General features: G+C 45.8%; 1 protein-coding gene across 4 annotated transcripts; it reads right to left on the bottom strand.

Moving 5' to 3' along the window:
• Positions 1-704: 704 nt before the first annotated feature.
• Positions 705-13,383, bottom strand: NOLC1 (nucleolar and coiled-body phosphoprotein 1). 4 transcript variants are annotated; one of them, XM_075025890.1, is made up of 14 exons: positions 13,254-13,383; positions 13,112-13,167; positions 12,841-12,962; positions 11,123-11,238; positions 10,237-10,378; positions 9,616-9,719; positions 8,813-8,963; positions 7,199-7,339; positions 6,692-6,781; positions 5,219-5,365; positions 4,411-4,992; positions 3,606-3,718; positions 3,143-3,223; positions 705-2,856 (listed from the first exon to the last, which is right to left on the bottom strand). In XM_075025890.1, exons 1-14 carry the CDS (start codon positions 13,362-13,364, stop codon positions 2,698-2,700), a joined length of 2,115 nt encoding a protein of 704 aa, XP_074881991.1. In that variant the 5' UTR covers positions 13,365-13,383; the 3' UTR covers positions 705-2,697. The 4 variants fall into 4 exon arrangements, with proteins under 4 accessions (XP_074881991.1, XP_074881992.1, XP_074881995.1 ...); XM_075025891.1 differs by having other exon boundaries at positions 4,432-4,992; XM_075025894.1 differs by lacking the exon at positions 3,606-3,718 and having other exon boundaries at positions 4,432-4,992.
• Between the last annotated feature and the right edge of the window lie 1,204 nt (positions 13,384-14,587).

The raw sequence follows: 14,587 nt of genomic DNA, 5'->3' as shown, positions 1-14,587 counted from the left end.
CTGCTGATCTCCAGCGAGGCTAACGATATTCTTTGTGTCTGCTGCTGAAACTTCAGACAGCGAGTGTTACACCTTCTCCTACAACATGACATTTGAGGTGGAAGGTGGTGGCAGACAGCGTTGCTTACAGAGCAGTCGACAGCCCAATCCGCCTCGCGATTCATGCCAACCTTTCCACAGAGGTGCAGCACAAGGGGTAAAAATAAGCACTACAGCACACGAGACCTCCACCAGGCCCTACTTATTAGCAAGTTTCTTTTCCTTGCACATATGGTCACATGTCTAAGGGGACACAGAAATTACTTCTTTTAACCAGGTATATACAGAATTTTTCAGTTATGCCTATTGTTTCCTATTCCCATAGGCTGGTGCTACTTAAGTTATATTGCCAGCTGCCATACAGCTAAATTGGTAGCAATATTTGAGAAGAACTAACCAGATATTCTGGTGGGAAGGGACTTGAGCAGCCTCAGTTTGTCTTGGTATAAGCAAATATTATTCTAGAGTTTTATCCAAATTTCTTGCAGTCACTCAACAGCCAGCTGCACAGGCCACCTTTCACTTCTGAAGGCCTGTTACCCGCACATGAGCATGTAACTAAGGAGGCAAGTGGTTGCAGACAGATGTAGAGACAGTGCTGCATTACCCCCAGCACCCATACCCTCCCTGCTATTCCACACCTTTAACTACCAGATCCACTCAGATTACAAAGGCAGCAATCTTTATTTTCCAACACATTAAAATCCTCACACTTAAAATAACCCCAAAACTAAGTTTTTAAAAAGTTCAAGAGTTCCAAATATAAGTTCCTGATAAACAGAAGAAAGAGGGTAAATGAGAAATCACAAGCAAGATGATGTTCAAATCCCCAGGCAGAAAATACTCTCTTCCCACCTTCCTTTGGCCTCTAACCTTTAATCCCTTGTAATAACTGTGGTCTCCTGGGCCACTCTGCACTGTAGCCTAGAATTCAGGCACCAGAGTGATTGTGCAAACCAGAGAGGAAGTCCTCAAAAATGCTCACTGGAACAAGCTGCAGCTCATGTATATCGGGGTGGCTCATCAAGTCTCATCCAACCCTCAATTAAGTGACACTGCTTTGCACACAAATGTAGCTTCCTATAACAACAGGACTCTTCTCATTGTCACCCTTTGGGGAGGAAATGGAAACATGGAAATCTGGCGCTGCATAAACCTCTCTTGGTGGCTGGCAGTGTCATGAGATGGGTGAGCAGTTCTCACAGCCCATGACCCTGCTTCCCAAACATGTGCTACCACTGCTTAATTCATACTGGCTGTGGCCTCAGCAGACTGCTCCACGAACTAAAATTAAACCACCTAATAGGGGGAAAAAAAATAGTCAGGGGAATCATTTTCTACCAGATGCGAGTTGCACCAGAAACAAGGAGGCAGTAACACAACTGGAGGTAAAGTAAGCCCTCCTCTCAATCGCAGTAAGCCATTATATTGTCTCAGTTGCTCATGAAATCTCAGTTTAGGCTGCAAGTTACTGAACTTGTTTGAGGCTTCCCATACTGAACATGTACTTGTAGGTAATGCTTCAAACCTCACAGCACCAGGCTTTCTTTGCCTTAGTGCTATGGGGAAACTGGCATTTTACTTCGTGAGAGGGACTTAACAGATGGAAAACAGCTCTAAGAGCAAGTGATCCAACCAAGAAATTTAAGGCATTAATGATACATTCATCTCGACTCTTAAGAAGCTGCACAGCACATTGCTGTGAGTAAGCATAAGCTGGCATGTTTTATGTTCAGACAGAACAAGCAGTAATGCCACACTGCAGTCAGAGCCTCTGAAACAAAAACACAGCAAAAAGCAGAGCTGGGGAGAAAGGAGGGCTTCATCTCCTCTGCCTCCTTACCCATTCCCACTGAGCCAACATTACAACCTCCATGCAGTCAAGAGCTTCTGCACATCTCCACCCTCCAGCTACATTCCCAATGAAAGTGTTACCAAGAGTGCCACAGCACTACTGCAGACCTTGGCCTTTCTGTCAATAGCCCCCCAACTTGCAACTGCAAGCAATACAGCTACTCAGCTACTAAGGTGTATTTAGACTCTGCTTCTCTAAGTACTCTGGTTAATGGCCTCAACAGGAGTGGAAGGTAGGAATTTATTGCAAGGTGAAACCATAAAAGAAGGAAACAGAAGAGGAACCCTGTCACACTGCAACTGTGAACTTGAAATGTCAGATGGGGGTGGGGATTACAGCCAGAGGGTTCAAATCAGTTGTTGCTCTTACAGTAACTAGCCAAAGGCAAGTTACAATACTTGCCATTTCACAGGTATCCCAGTTAAACTGGCTGAGAAAGTGGGAGGTTAAGATACAGTAAAGTGATTTATCCTTCTTCTACTAGATGGGCAGCAAACCAAAATGAAAAAAATCACTGCCAGCCTTTTAAAATAAGACCATAGAAAATATAAGTCTTGGAGATCACTCTAGTGGTGCCAATAACACCAGCTAAAGGATGGTTCCAAATTAGGGGCCTAAACCAGAATTAGAAATAAAAGGGGGGAACATCCAACCATTTGTCCACATCCCCACGCTGGAGCTGCCTGCCCCACAATGAGCTAGGGGAGGTAGCAGTCCAGGCAGGCTTGACATCCATAATGTCCACATGCCCATCCAAGCCATTCTGGTGAGCAGATGGTTTATGAATTCCAAAGGAAACATTCTCAGTCACTTTCAAACTTGACAGAATTGACTTGGGTCGATATAGTGCCCCCACGGTAGCTGCCTCGTTTTTTCTTTGTCTTCTCATGGCGGAAAGATTTGCCTTTAGTGAATTTCAGGATATTGTTAGCCTTCTCACCCCAGTCACCAGCTGCTCCTTTCTGTGAGGGATGCAGGGGGAGAGGAAAAAGAAATTCAAGTCAGTACCCAAGAGAGCAAAGGCAATGCTTTGCACTTCATCCTACCCAGCAAACACCAGTGCATTAACACTGGAGCTGATACGGCTCTCCCACACGCCTCCTGCCAGTGCTCACACACTTCCTAACAGCACCTCCTGGTGGAAAAAGTTCCCACCAAAAAGACTGCCCACAAACACACCAAGGCTGCTCTGCCAATGGGCATTTGTGGAGGCCAAGTGTTACCACTCTGGGCACTACCTAGCCCTACCTTTGCTTCAAACGAGTTATCAGCAACACGGGCATCCAGCTCAATCTCTTCTTCCCTTACGCGGCGGAATGGAGAGGCTGGCTGTTAAAGAGAAAGAAAACAAGGTACAGGAAGTGTATGATACTCCCTTAGTGACAACCTCCTTCCCTCCTTGCCCTGCAAATACGGAGCCATGTTCACATCACCTCAACTTTTAAGTGTTTCTCAGATTCATAATTCTTTCCCTTCTTCAGATCAGGCAGCTCAGGGATGCTCCTGTGCAAGCATATCCCATCAACCTTTGCCAGAATAATATTATGCATGTATGTGCACTTCCTAGGGTTCTCCACACAAGGTTCAAGTGCTCAAGGAGGGAGCAAAAATACAAATAATCCTGTGGGCTCAACCTCCCCCCCCAAAAGCCTACTTGTTCAGGAGGCAGAGATGCCTCTCTCACCAGTCACCACAGTCCACCCTCACTCACCTGTTTCACCTTGGGAACTGTGTGTGGTGTTTTGGCTTTGATCTTTGCCTTTTTACTGTGTGGTGTCTCTGGCTCCTGAACACCTTCCCTCTTCTGTTTCTTCCCGATTGTGCCTGTTAGATGTACAGCAGTAAAACTTCAAAGGGAGTAACTGCAGCATTGGGAAAGGTAATGGCATCTGTCCCCCAGAACGCGAACCCAGTGTTGACACAGGTGTGAGAATCAGTCCCTGCATTACCTCACCCAGAAAACAGACTGCTGTAACAGACACTAATAGCCATCATGCATCAGCAAGGATTTTGCCATCCTATCCTAATGGATGAAGAAAGTTTTGTGGAATAGGGTACCTCTGTATTAATGATTTAGTGCACTTGAGAAAGGTCTGTTGGTTAAAATTTGCCAGTTCTTGGGAGTCACACAGTATGCACTTGCACACATCACTAGGGCATTCAAAATTGTTCTCCTGAAGGGATAAAGATTGAGACTGTGCACTGGGGCGTCATCTATGGTGTCCCACTCAACACAAAGTCCTCCAGCAGTCTGCCTTGCTCTCACCAACAATCTTGGCCATGCACAGATAGCAACTGGCAACAACCGTACAGGAAAGTACTTAATGTTACCACAAATTCCACTGCCAGCAGATAGGCAATACAGACAAAAAGGATCACAAATTAAAAACTAGCCCTTCCCTCTCAGTACTGCACCAGATGGCATAATCTAGTAGCACACAGAGATTAGACTGAATATTGTTTAGGAAAGGCTTCCATCCAATGCTTAGCTCAGTAACATTGCCTGACAGACCCACCTCCCAGACTGTAGGTAATACCTCCATTGACTTTTCCAGTCTCTTCTTCAGAGCTGCTTTCACTGCTGCTACTACTGCCACCAGCTGGCTTAGACTTCAGGTTGTTTGCTACTGGTGTGGATGCTTTTGCTTTCTCTGTGGTGGCAGTGGTCTTAGAACTGTTCTGTGCCCCTTTCCCTGCCTTTTTGGGCTTCTCATCCTCTTCGCTGGAACTATCAGATGAGGTGCTACTACTAGTAGAAGCAGCTGCCTTCTTCCCCACAGTTGCTTTTGCTGCCCCTGTAGATTTGGTGGCTGGTTTCACTGCTGGTTTCTTTTCTTCTTCACTGCTCGAGCTATCAGAGTCAGAAGTGCCTGCTTTGGGAGCTGGGGCAGAAGGTTTGGACACTGTCTTACCCACTCTGCCAACTAATTTAGCTGGAATGCCTTTTTTCTTCTTCTTATCCTCAGAGCTGCTGGAGCTGCTATCTGAATCAGAGCTACTTTGTGCTTTCTTTGTGGCAGCTTGTGACTTCTTTGTTGCAGGCGTTGCTCCTTTAGTTGTGGGCTTCACAGGGGCCTTCTTGTCAGAGTTATCAGAATCTAGAGTGGAAAGGAAAATAATAATCAAGGCTAAGCCCCATTCCTTCAACATGAAGCTAACACACAGATTCAATGTTGATACACAGTGTACTTCATTAGCTGCTTGAAACAACACTGCAAGGGGTATTCCTGTCCAACTACACCCTCATACTCTGCCTAGAAACACAGAGGTCTGAGCAAGCACAACATGCACGTGGAAATTCTCATTTTTTTCCTACCCCAGTACCTGAGCTGTCTGAGGAGGAACTGGAGTCTTTCTTTGCTTGTCCAGGCTTGACAGCTACTTTTGCTGGTTTGGAAGTATTCTTTATCACAGGTTGTTTAGCTGGGAGCTTACTCCCTACCTTCTTCTTGGCATCTTCAGAGCTAGAATCTAAATATTAAAAAAGGATGTTAAGTTAATAAGCTTCTAGTGCAAGTTACTTTAGCAATAACATGTATGTAACTCATGGGGAAGTGAAAAGCAAAATAGGTTGTGGCCCAAGGCTGAGCCACTAGATAACTGGTAACAAGCATCATTTGACAAACACTTGAATGGTCAGGGGACAGCATCCACCTTTCCACGTATGTTCTTTGTTGGGAGGAAGTGGAAACAAGCAGTTTAAGATCTTCACTAATTCATGCACAAGGAAGCAGGTATTTGGAGAATAACATAGGAGAAGAGCTACAGAATAAGGGACTGGAGAAAGTACAGGTATCACCAAGAACAAACTCAGGGATAAGAAACATCAAAAACAGAAGCTATGTGGTAAAGATCAAAGAACAGGCAAGAAATTAGGAGATAAAATTGACAAAGCAGGGAAAGTGAGGCAGCAACAGCACAGTATCTCATTTTAGCTTTCTACTTCCTGCATCAGATGCGTTTTGCAGCACTCTGAGGATGGACTGGAGACTCCTTGTGTACAAATACGCCTTTGTATTGTGTGTCACAGCAATGTGGAATGCTAAGCCCTATCTATTCCAACATTTCTGAAACACTTCAATAACAGCAGTCAAAATCTTGTCCCTTTGCGAGAAAGTAGTAACAAAATCAGAAAACACCGAACTCAGGCCACTTGTTGAAGGGTCACACAGTCTAGTGCTAGCTGTCTGCAGATAAGACAGGTAGCTGCCACCCACAGTTCCTGCCGTGGCACCAGAAATGTTGAGATATACAACAGGAATATCTTGAACTTGGAGGGGGAATGTAGCACATAAGGAACTTACACAGGAAATACAGCATTGCAAACCTTAAACCTGATCAACAGACGACACAAAGCACACTGCCCCTAGGGCCACATTAGGAGAAGGCATCTTTTGAGTCTATTTTGAACTTGGTACGGTGATAATGTTTTTTATCTTGGAAACTTCTCCCCAACACAATGGGATAACAGAAACCAAAAATCTTAAGACACAGATCCTAAAGAAGTATAACCATTAACATTTCTGGAGAAACCTGATACACGTGATGCCCCACCCTTTCCATCCAGCAACTTGCAGACCTTTTGGCACTTGCCAATGGTCTCATTGGTGTCTCATGGTCAGACTCCACCCTGCAATAGCAGGCTGCTGTTTTTTGATTTCATATCTTGTTAGCTATGGAGACTGTGAAGCTTTCAAGCTCCTATGCTAAGGATCTTAGCAGATACACCACTATACAGCAACCTGGCCAATAAAAAAAATTAACACAAAAACCCCAAAACTTTATTCCTTGAATTACCTGAGTCACTGTCAGAATTGCATTCAGCCTTCTTGGTAGTCACAGTTTTGTTTTGGCGGCCAGGGATTGTTTTAGATAGTACTGCTTTGCCTGTAAAAGCAAGTTCAAAATTAACAGGCTACATCCACACCAAACCTTTGTCCCAAGACCCAAACCTTTCCAGACGTGACAAAAACTTCTCAGTGCATCAGCCATTCAGCCAGCACATCAGAAGCCAAGCAAGGACCTGGCCAGCTGCAGTAATGGGCCTGGCTTATTCCTGCTAAACTAGATCCTGACAACTTTTCAAACCAACACACAGAAAGCAATCCAACCTGTGCACAGTTTGGATCCACAGATTGTACACAGTGTTGTTTGGGACACCTTCAAATTACTCAAAACTTCCAGAGAAGCAAATAGGAACACAGACCAAAGTCAAATGGCTTTTTCAAGGAAATCAAGACATTGCCAAACCATTTTCTGCACCATGTAGTACTTCCTCTGCAGCCTCCTCTCCTCGCAACTCACCTGCTCCTCCCTTTGGGGGCACCTGCTCTGCCTCATCACTACTGTCTGAAGAGTCACTGCTCTCAGCCTTTTTTGCAGGAGCCTTGGCAGGGCCCTTCTTTGTCTGTGTAGCTTGAGGAGGTGGTACAGCACTGTACTGACCTATGAAGACAGACACAGCATTCAGGTGCCTGCATGATAATGCGAGCAGCACATCAAGATGTTTGCTGTAGTTAGCATAAAACGCTCCTGCAATTTGGTTCCATTTATTCCCCTTCTGTAGCTACAAAGATACTAGTTTATATTTGAAAGGTTATTCCCACCCCACTGCTACCTCCTGTTTCTACTGTGAGTTTAACTCTCCTCTTTGGGTTCAGCTGACCCAACCATCTCTGCAAAAGTTTTCTCTGCACTTATAGAAGAATGGGAGCTTGCGTTGCCAAACTTTTTCAGAAAAAAACAGAGATGTCATTTGTTGATTGTTTTCATTTACTGCTGTCATGGCTTAACCTCAGCCAGCAACTAAGCACCGTGCAGCTGCTCACTCACTTCCCCCGCCCCTGCAGTGGAATGGAGAAAAGAATTGGGGAAAAAAAGTAAAATTAATGGGTTGAAGTAAGGACAGTTTAATAGAACAGAAAGGAAGAAACTAATAATGATAATAATAACAATAATAAAAGGACAATACTAATAATAAAAGAATTGGAATATACAAAACAAGTGATGCACAATGTAATTGCTTGCCACTCGCTGACCGATGACCCATTAGTTCCCAAGCAGCAATCCACCCCCAGGCCAACACCCCCCAGTTTATACACTGGACGTGATGTCACATGGTATGGAATATCCCTTTGGCCAGTTTGGGTCAGCTGTCCTGGCTGTGTCCCCCTCCCAGCTTCTTGAGCCCCTCCAACCTTCTTGCTGGCTGGGCATGAGAAGCTGAAAAATCCTTGACTTAGTCTAAACACTACTTAGCAACAACTAAAAGCATCAGTGTGTTATCAACATTATTCTCATACTAAATACAAAACATAACACTATACCAGCTACTAAAAAGAGAATTAACTCTATCCCAGCTGAAATCAGGACAACTGCCTTCTCAAATCTTCTGGTTACAAGAATCAGACTGAATTTCAATGCTTGATCGTCCACTCAGATCAGCTCTCTACTGGAATTCTAAAAGCACTATGAACAGAGACCCATTTAGCCCATCAGCTAGATTGCAACTGAACAGCCCTGGATACTTCACAAAGAACCTAAAAAAGCTTAAATTGCTACAGTTACAGAATAACCAAACCAGTGGCAAATTACTTCCCAAATCCTGGCAGACAGGAAAACTGCAAGAAGAATGAACTTAAAGGCTACCTGAATAGAAGACATGGAGCAAACCAAGCAGAGTCTGTCACAATCTCTCTCACTCTCCATCACTTGCTGAGGGAGGAGCTGGAGTAAGCTTAGCCCCAACAGCACACATGAAAAGAGCTGCGGTATTTCAGGTTCATGATACCACCACCAGCACCACCTGGAACTTTGCATGCAGCAAGACTTGCTTGTGCACTGCACATGCTTCTCCCGGGACAGTGGGACTAGCAGAAAGCATCCTCCCAGGTAGCAGCAATGGTATTTAGTACTTACCAGACTTCGGTTTTTGTTTTGCAGGTGGCTTTTCATCGTCTGAGCTGTCAGATGAGTCCTCACTACTGGAACTTTCCTTGGCACGTTTGTTCTTCCCTGGACATGCTTGAGTGGCTGCAGGTTTTGGCAAAGGTGTTTTTTTGGGAACAGCCTTATCACAAGAAGAAATACACATTAGAAAAGTTACAGAAATCTTGTGGGGACAGCTGGATGTGGATCTCGTTTAACTCTATGCCTCACTTAAAGAGCAAATTTTGAAGACAAAAGAAGAAAGATTAATGAAGATTCTCAAATGCAAATTCTAGGAAACAGACAAGCATCATCTTTCTGGCTGCTCTGCTGTTTTCTGCTGCATGAACACTGAATGAGGAGCTCCTCAGAGTACGGGGCACAGAACTGACTGAAATGGTAGCAACTGCCACTTGATCAAACACAATTATGATTATTCTTGTGTTGCATAAAACATTTTTAAACACTCTCTAGTGGAAAACTCAGTCATGCAAAAGTGAACATATAATGGAGACTACAGTATGGTTATGACACAATGAGATGTTTTCCTGTAAAAGGAAGGAGCAGAGGAAGTGGTAAGGAGGTATTACAGAAGAAAGCTAGTGCATAGAGAGGTGCTAGAACACATAATCCCACTGTATAAAGGAGAAGGAGGTTTAAGAGCCACAAATGCCATGCTCAGCATCTGTATAGTCTGTGTCTTTGTCTACATGTTTCACAGTCCCTGCAAGACAGAGATACCCACAGTCTTAGTCTTCTACAGCATTCATTAAATTTTCCATGGTCTAATTTACCTTCTTCGGTGCAGCCTTTTCCTCATCAGAATCTTCACTACTGCTGCTACTGCTTGCTGCTTTTCCATTGACCACCTTAGTGGCTGCCCGGGCAGCTTTACTTCCTTTTGAGATAAGTAAAAAGGGACATTAGAAAATATGCTATGGTAGATGAGGGGTAATTACATTCAACATAAAGTATCATAGAGAAAAGAACCACAGGAAGCCAATAGGACAGATTAAGGCAGTACTGCAGAACTGAGGCTTTATCCTGCTGCAAGCTTAGAGAAAGTTTTCAGAAAACTGTCCATTCTAGCTCATCAGAAGTTCCAGGACTAAAGGCTAAGATCTTCCATGCTCTTTGAGGGGAAGACACTGGCAAAAGCACAACTTAAGCAGTTAAGGTTGCTGATTACAGCTACTTATGCAAAAAATGCAGCATTTGGGACCTGATCTTTTATTTGCAATCAGTCCTACACCTCTTCCATGTCGGAAGCAGACTGGACTGCAAATAGCAGTGACAGCAGATTTGCAGACTACTATGTTAATACATATGCCTTTGCATGTAGGTACAGCCTCCATCACTCCTTCCCCAGCTTTTCTGGTTTTGCACTTTGACTCATGATACACAATAAGAAGTACCCGGTTTAGGTGTTGCTGGTTTTGGTGGCTGCTTCTTTGGTGCTTCTTCATCTGAGCTGCTTGACTCAGAGCTGGAACTCTCTGCTTTCTTCTGAGGCTGGATTTTGGTTCCAGCTGGCTTCACCATGGGTATTGCACCTTTCTAAACAACAGGAAGAAAAACTGATTAGCCCTTGTAGCCATAAAAAGAGGCTAACATGCGGGACACATGTACAGAGAGTATAAACAGTTGTCTTTCACAGAGGTTACCATTTTGACTTGGAAACACCATGCTGCCTAATGGTTAGGACCTGAAAGTCCGTGGATAACAATTTTGCTCTGGGAAACCTCCCAGCAGCCCATGGGAAACTTCCTTTGCACCTCAGTCTCCAATTCTGCCTCCTCAAAATGGGGCAGCTCTGGGCCTGGCACTGTTCTCTTCCTTCTCTAGATCACACTAGTTTGAAGACTGAAAATACTGACTGGGCAACTCTGGTTTGTCTTCTCCAGTGCACAGTGACATCATTCTTCCTCCCCCTCACTTCTCAAGACCATGACTGCAGCAAGAAACAGGAAAGAGAAGATTCTCTTTTTATAGATACACATATATGGAGAAAAAGATAAAATTTGATTTTACCAATTGTAAATAAATTTTTCTCTGCAAAAAAAGGAAGCCCTGGCAGTCTTAGGATAAAAGCAAGGAGCATGCCTGAATATGAAACAAAGTGAGTGCTGGTCACGAAACCAACATTACATTGCACCTGCAGCAGTCTAGGCACGTCATAGTTCAGGAAAACCAAGCCAAATTTCAGAGAGAGTTCTACTGGTCAAATTTGCTATTTGACTTCAAACTATTGCTATTTTGACTTTCAAACATGTATTAAAGAGGCTGGAAAGAAAAGATGACCTTTACTGGCTTCCTCTCCTCCTCTGAGTCTGAATCATCACTGGAGTCCTCGCTGCTGCTCTCTGCCTTCCTGGCTGGAGGAACTGCTTTTGCCTTGGGCACAGCTGCTGCTTTAGCTGCAAATAAGGGACAGCACACATTGATAGTAAGTTAATTCACAACTTTCATGTACCTGTATCCTGCACTAGTGTATATCAGGGCAAAAGGATATACTAAGGTCATCCAACCATGACTGAAGTTCGTAATATTGACTTTGTTTCTTGAACAGTATGTGGCAGAAGACTCCAAACCAGGTAGGCAAGAGGATAAAACCAATTCTAGATTTTTTTATCTGTCACGTACACATTCAAGTGCAGACTTCTATCACCAAAAAGGACACCCCACAGGGAAAGTGTCCCCACAAACTGAGATAATATTAACTGGGTCTGCACACCATTCAGCTTAAAAAAACCCACTTAACAAGTGCAGACTTCCAAAGAGTACCACTGCAATGCTGTGTTAAAGTTCCAGACACTTTGCTTAACATGTTTTAGCCAAATCTACTCCTTCCTGGTTACCGATTGCTTTTTAGTAACATGGAGCAAAAGAAATCATTTTGCCTCAAGTTATATTTGCAACTGTCCTTACCAAATATAAATCAGATCCAAGTTCAAATTCAGCTTTAGGATGGCTCAAGTTGAAGACCAGTTGTCTTTCTGTGTGTCCCCCTCTCCCTGCCTACTCCTCCTCTCCTGCAAATCTACTGCTAGATACACACCAACTTGCATGCACTGTGATTAAGGTAAGACATAAGAACACTTCCACATAAAAAGGGAAAAACACAGCTCACCACATACCAAAGTGCAGTGGAGGGATGTATTTTTCTGATAGCACTAGGACACAGGCTTGAGAGAAAGGAGGGTAGTAAGCTCACACAAACAGCAGGTGAGTAAGGATGCTTGGCATTTCTCTGGAACTTGAGGATTCAGCACACAACTGCCCTGCATCAAACAGGTCATGGTGCCCACCAATACAGAGAAGCCTGATAAATCCTAGTCAAGCAGGAGCTTTGTCACATTATACATATTTTAACAAATGTGAAAGCACTTATAAAACCTGAATCAGTTTTCCTACAATAGCAAGATGAGAAACCATTCTTTAAGGCTCTCGGTGAAACTGAGCGTCCCTGGAAAATAGCACAAAAGAAAACCCATGAGGTAGCTACCTCCCATGGAGTGGGTAACAGTCCAATCAACATGCACTCAAAACCCCATTTCACTCAATATTTAAATCCACACATAATTTGAATGTGCCGAAGCAAGCACGAGTAACCCTGCCGAGATATCCTATCAGTAAGCATTCAAAAAGCAGACTCTTGATATAGACAAGACAATAAAGGTGCTACTTCAATAGCACCTTCAAAACTCAATACAGCCCAATGCCTTCACCAGTCTCAGCCAAGAGACAAACTGAATGGCTAAAACCTTCTAGCGGACACAAACCTGATGTGCTTAAATCATAACTGGATAAAGAGATCACCCTCAACTAGGCTGAAGATACCTTACATGTCATGGGCGAAAGACCTGCCAGAAACAAGATCAGCCAATACAAACCCTGTCCTTGATAGCTGCTGAAGGACCTCAAATGAGCCGCTGAAGCTGAGCTCTATATCCAGGTGAGGAGCCAAAACCAAACACAACCCTGGCCTGGCCTGCCCTAGGGCCGCTCACAAACCCCACCTGGCTTCTTGGCCGGCGGCGTCTCGTCCTCCTCGCTGGAGCTGTCATCGCTGCTGGAGAACGGCTCCCTCTTCGCCTGGGGGCCGTTGGGAACGAGCTTTCTCTTCTTGGCCGCTGGAGACCTACAGGAAGGTAGGTTGAGCTGGGGACTACGAGGCGAGGGCCGGACGGTGGCTGGTGCTGGAGGGTGCCCGGCAGCGCGGCGGAGCCACCCCTCCCGCCCCGCCCCGCTCCCGGTAAGCGCGGCCCCCGCTGCCGGAGGGGTACTTACTTCAGCCAGTAACTGAAGATGTCCAGGAGGGAGGCTGCGTTGGGGTCCTGCTCCTTCTAAACCAAGAGACGGGCCGCGTCACTCAGTAAGTCAGTCACTCAGCCGCCCGCCCCGCCCCGCCGTCCCCGCCCGCCCCGCTCACCGCCGCCGCCTCCCTGGCGAAGGCGCGCGCGGCGCCCTCGAAGCGGTTCTCGCGCAGGAAGGCGAGCACGAAGGGGAAGAGATCGCTGGGCACCGCGCGCCACTCCGCCATGCTGCCCGGCCGCCACGTGCCGCCTGCGCGCACGCGCGCGCAGCGCCACGTACCGACGCGCGCAAGCGTCGCTTCGGCTCCGCCCTCCCCGCCATGTTGGCCCGTGTGTGGCGGGCGCGAGGAGTCCGCGGGCGCGGCGGGCGGGTCTCGGTGGTCGGCAGCGGCGGTCCGTAGGAGAGGCCTGGTGGCGGGGGGTGGTGGGGGTGGGGTAGGAAGGGCGCGCAGAGGCACAGCCATCCTCCCGGCGTGAGGGGATTTGGAAACGCCCCGCTCGGTGGCAGCGCCCGCGTCTCGGTGAAAGCAGCCAGTAGGGCGAGAAGGCTGCTTGTGGTGCAAAGGCAGGCTCAGGGCCCGCAGCGGAGAGGAGGGGGTAGGAAGCCGCAACAGTCTCTGTAGGGAGTCTCGGGAACGTGCATATGACATTGGAAGAGGGAAGACTTCGGTCCGCTTAAATTCCTCCCCCCCCCCCCCCCATCTAATCCTACTTTTAATCCATTTTAAATATGATCACTGAAAGGGGAATCGTAGGGAGCAGAAGGAGCAATGTTGCTCCATGGAGGAGAACAAAACAGTAGCTGTGGGCAACCTTAGGGATAGCAGTGTCCTCACAAACAGGGTGCACTCCCACATGGCTTGAAGGGCTAGGGTAAAAGTAACACTGTGGATCTAAAGAGGCTACCTATAAGATGGAGCCAGAAAGGCAATTGAGGATAAGATTACTTACAATGTAAGTTTGAAGAGCATCAAGGAGGTAAGGTTGGCAATAGGGCTTGAAACAGTCACAAAAATAGGATAAGCAAGCACTTAAGACCCAGGCCTGAGCTCAAATGAAGCTCCTGGGCCTGTAGGCAAAGAGTGGGTGTGAAAGTCCCAGGTGAGGCTGATCAGGATAAGCATGGCCTGTTAGTGTACTCAGGACCCTGATAAGGTAGAGATTTCATGCAGCTGTTGTATATTGCAGTGGCTTTGAATTAGTCATTTCTCCAGTGAAGGTTTTTTTTTCTGTGAAACTGAAGGTTTGCTCTGATAGATGTAGTGTTCTGTTCTCCTTGCCTTTGTGATAGAGCTTTTTTTGATTCTCTTCAATAGAGTGTACTATAAAGCCCATTGAGGGTAAAGAAAGAAGAGTATTACTCTGGAAGTCCTGAGCTAGGGCTGCCAGGGTTAAACAACTAGTAGTAGGTAGTGTTAATGCTCTTTACATTTTCCCTACTGTAGCCTTC

The sequence above is a fragment of the Buteo buteo genome, chromosome 4 (assembly GCF_964188355.1).
Source record: "Buteo buteo chromosome 4, bButBut1.hap1.1, whole genome shotgun sequence".
In the NCBI taxonomy this organism is placed as follows: Eukaryota; Metazoa; Chordata; class Aves; order Accipitriformes; family Accipitridae; genus Buteo; species Buteo buteo.
This window is presented reverse-complemented; position numbering and strand designations above follow the sequence as displayed.

What these genes read in the sequence shown, in the direction of transcription:
- NOLC1 (XM_075025890.1), bottom strand. Translation starts at nt 13,364, where the DNA reads ATGGCGGAGTGGCGCGCGGTGCCCAGCGATCTCTTCCCCTTCGTGCTC. An exon ending in AGGAGAGGAAGCCAGTAAAG is followed by an intron (nt 10,379 to 11,122) that starts GTCATCTTTTCT and finishes CCTGTTGTTTAG; the next exon opens with AAAGGTGCAATACCCATGGT. An exon ending in ATAACTCGTTTGAAGCAAAG is followed by an intron (nt 2,857 to 3,142) that starts GTAGGGCTAGGT and finishes CATCCCTCACAG; the next exon opens with AAAGGAGCAGCTGGTGACTG.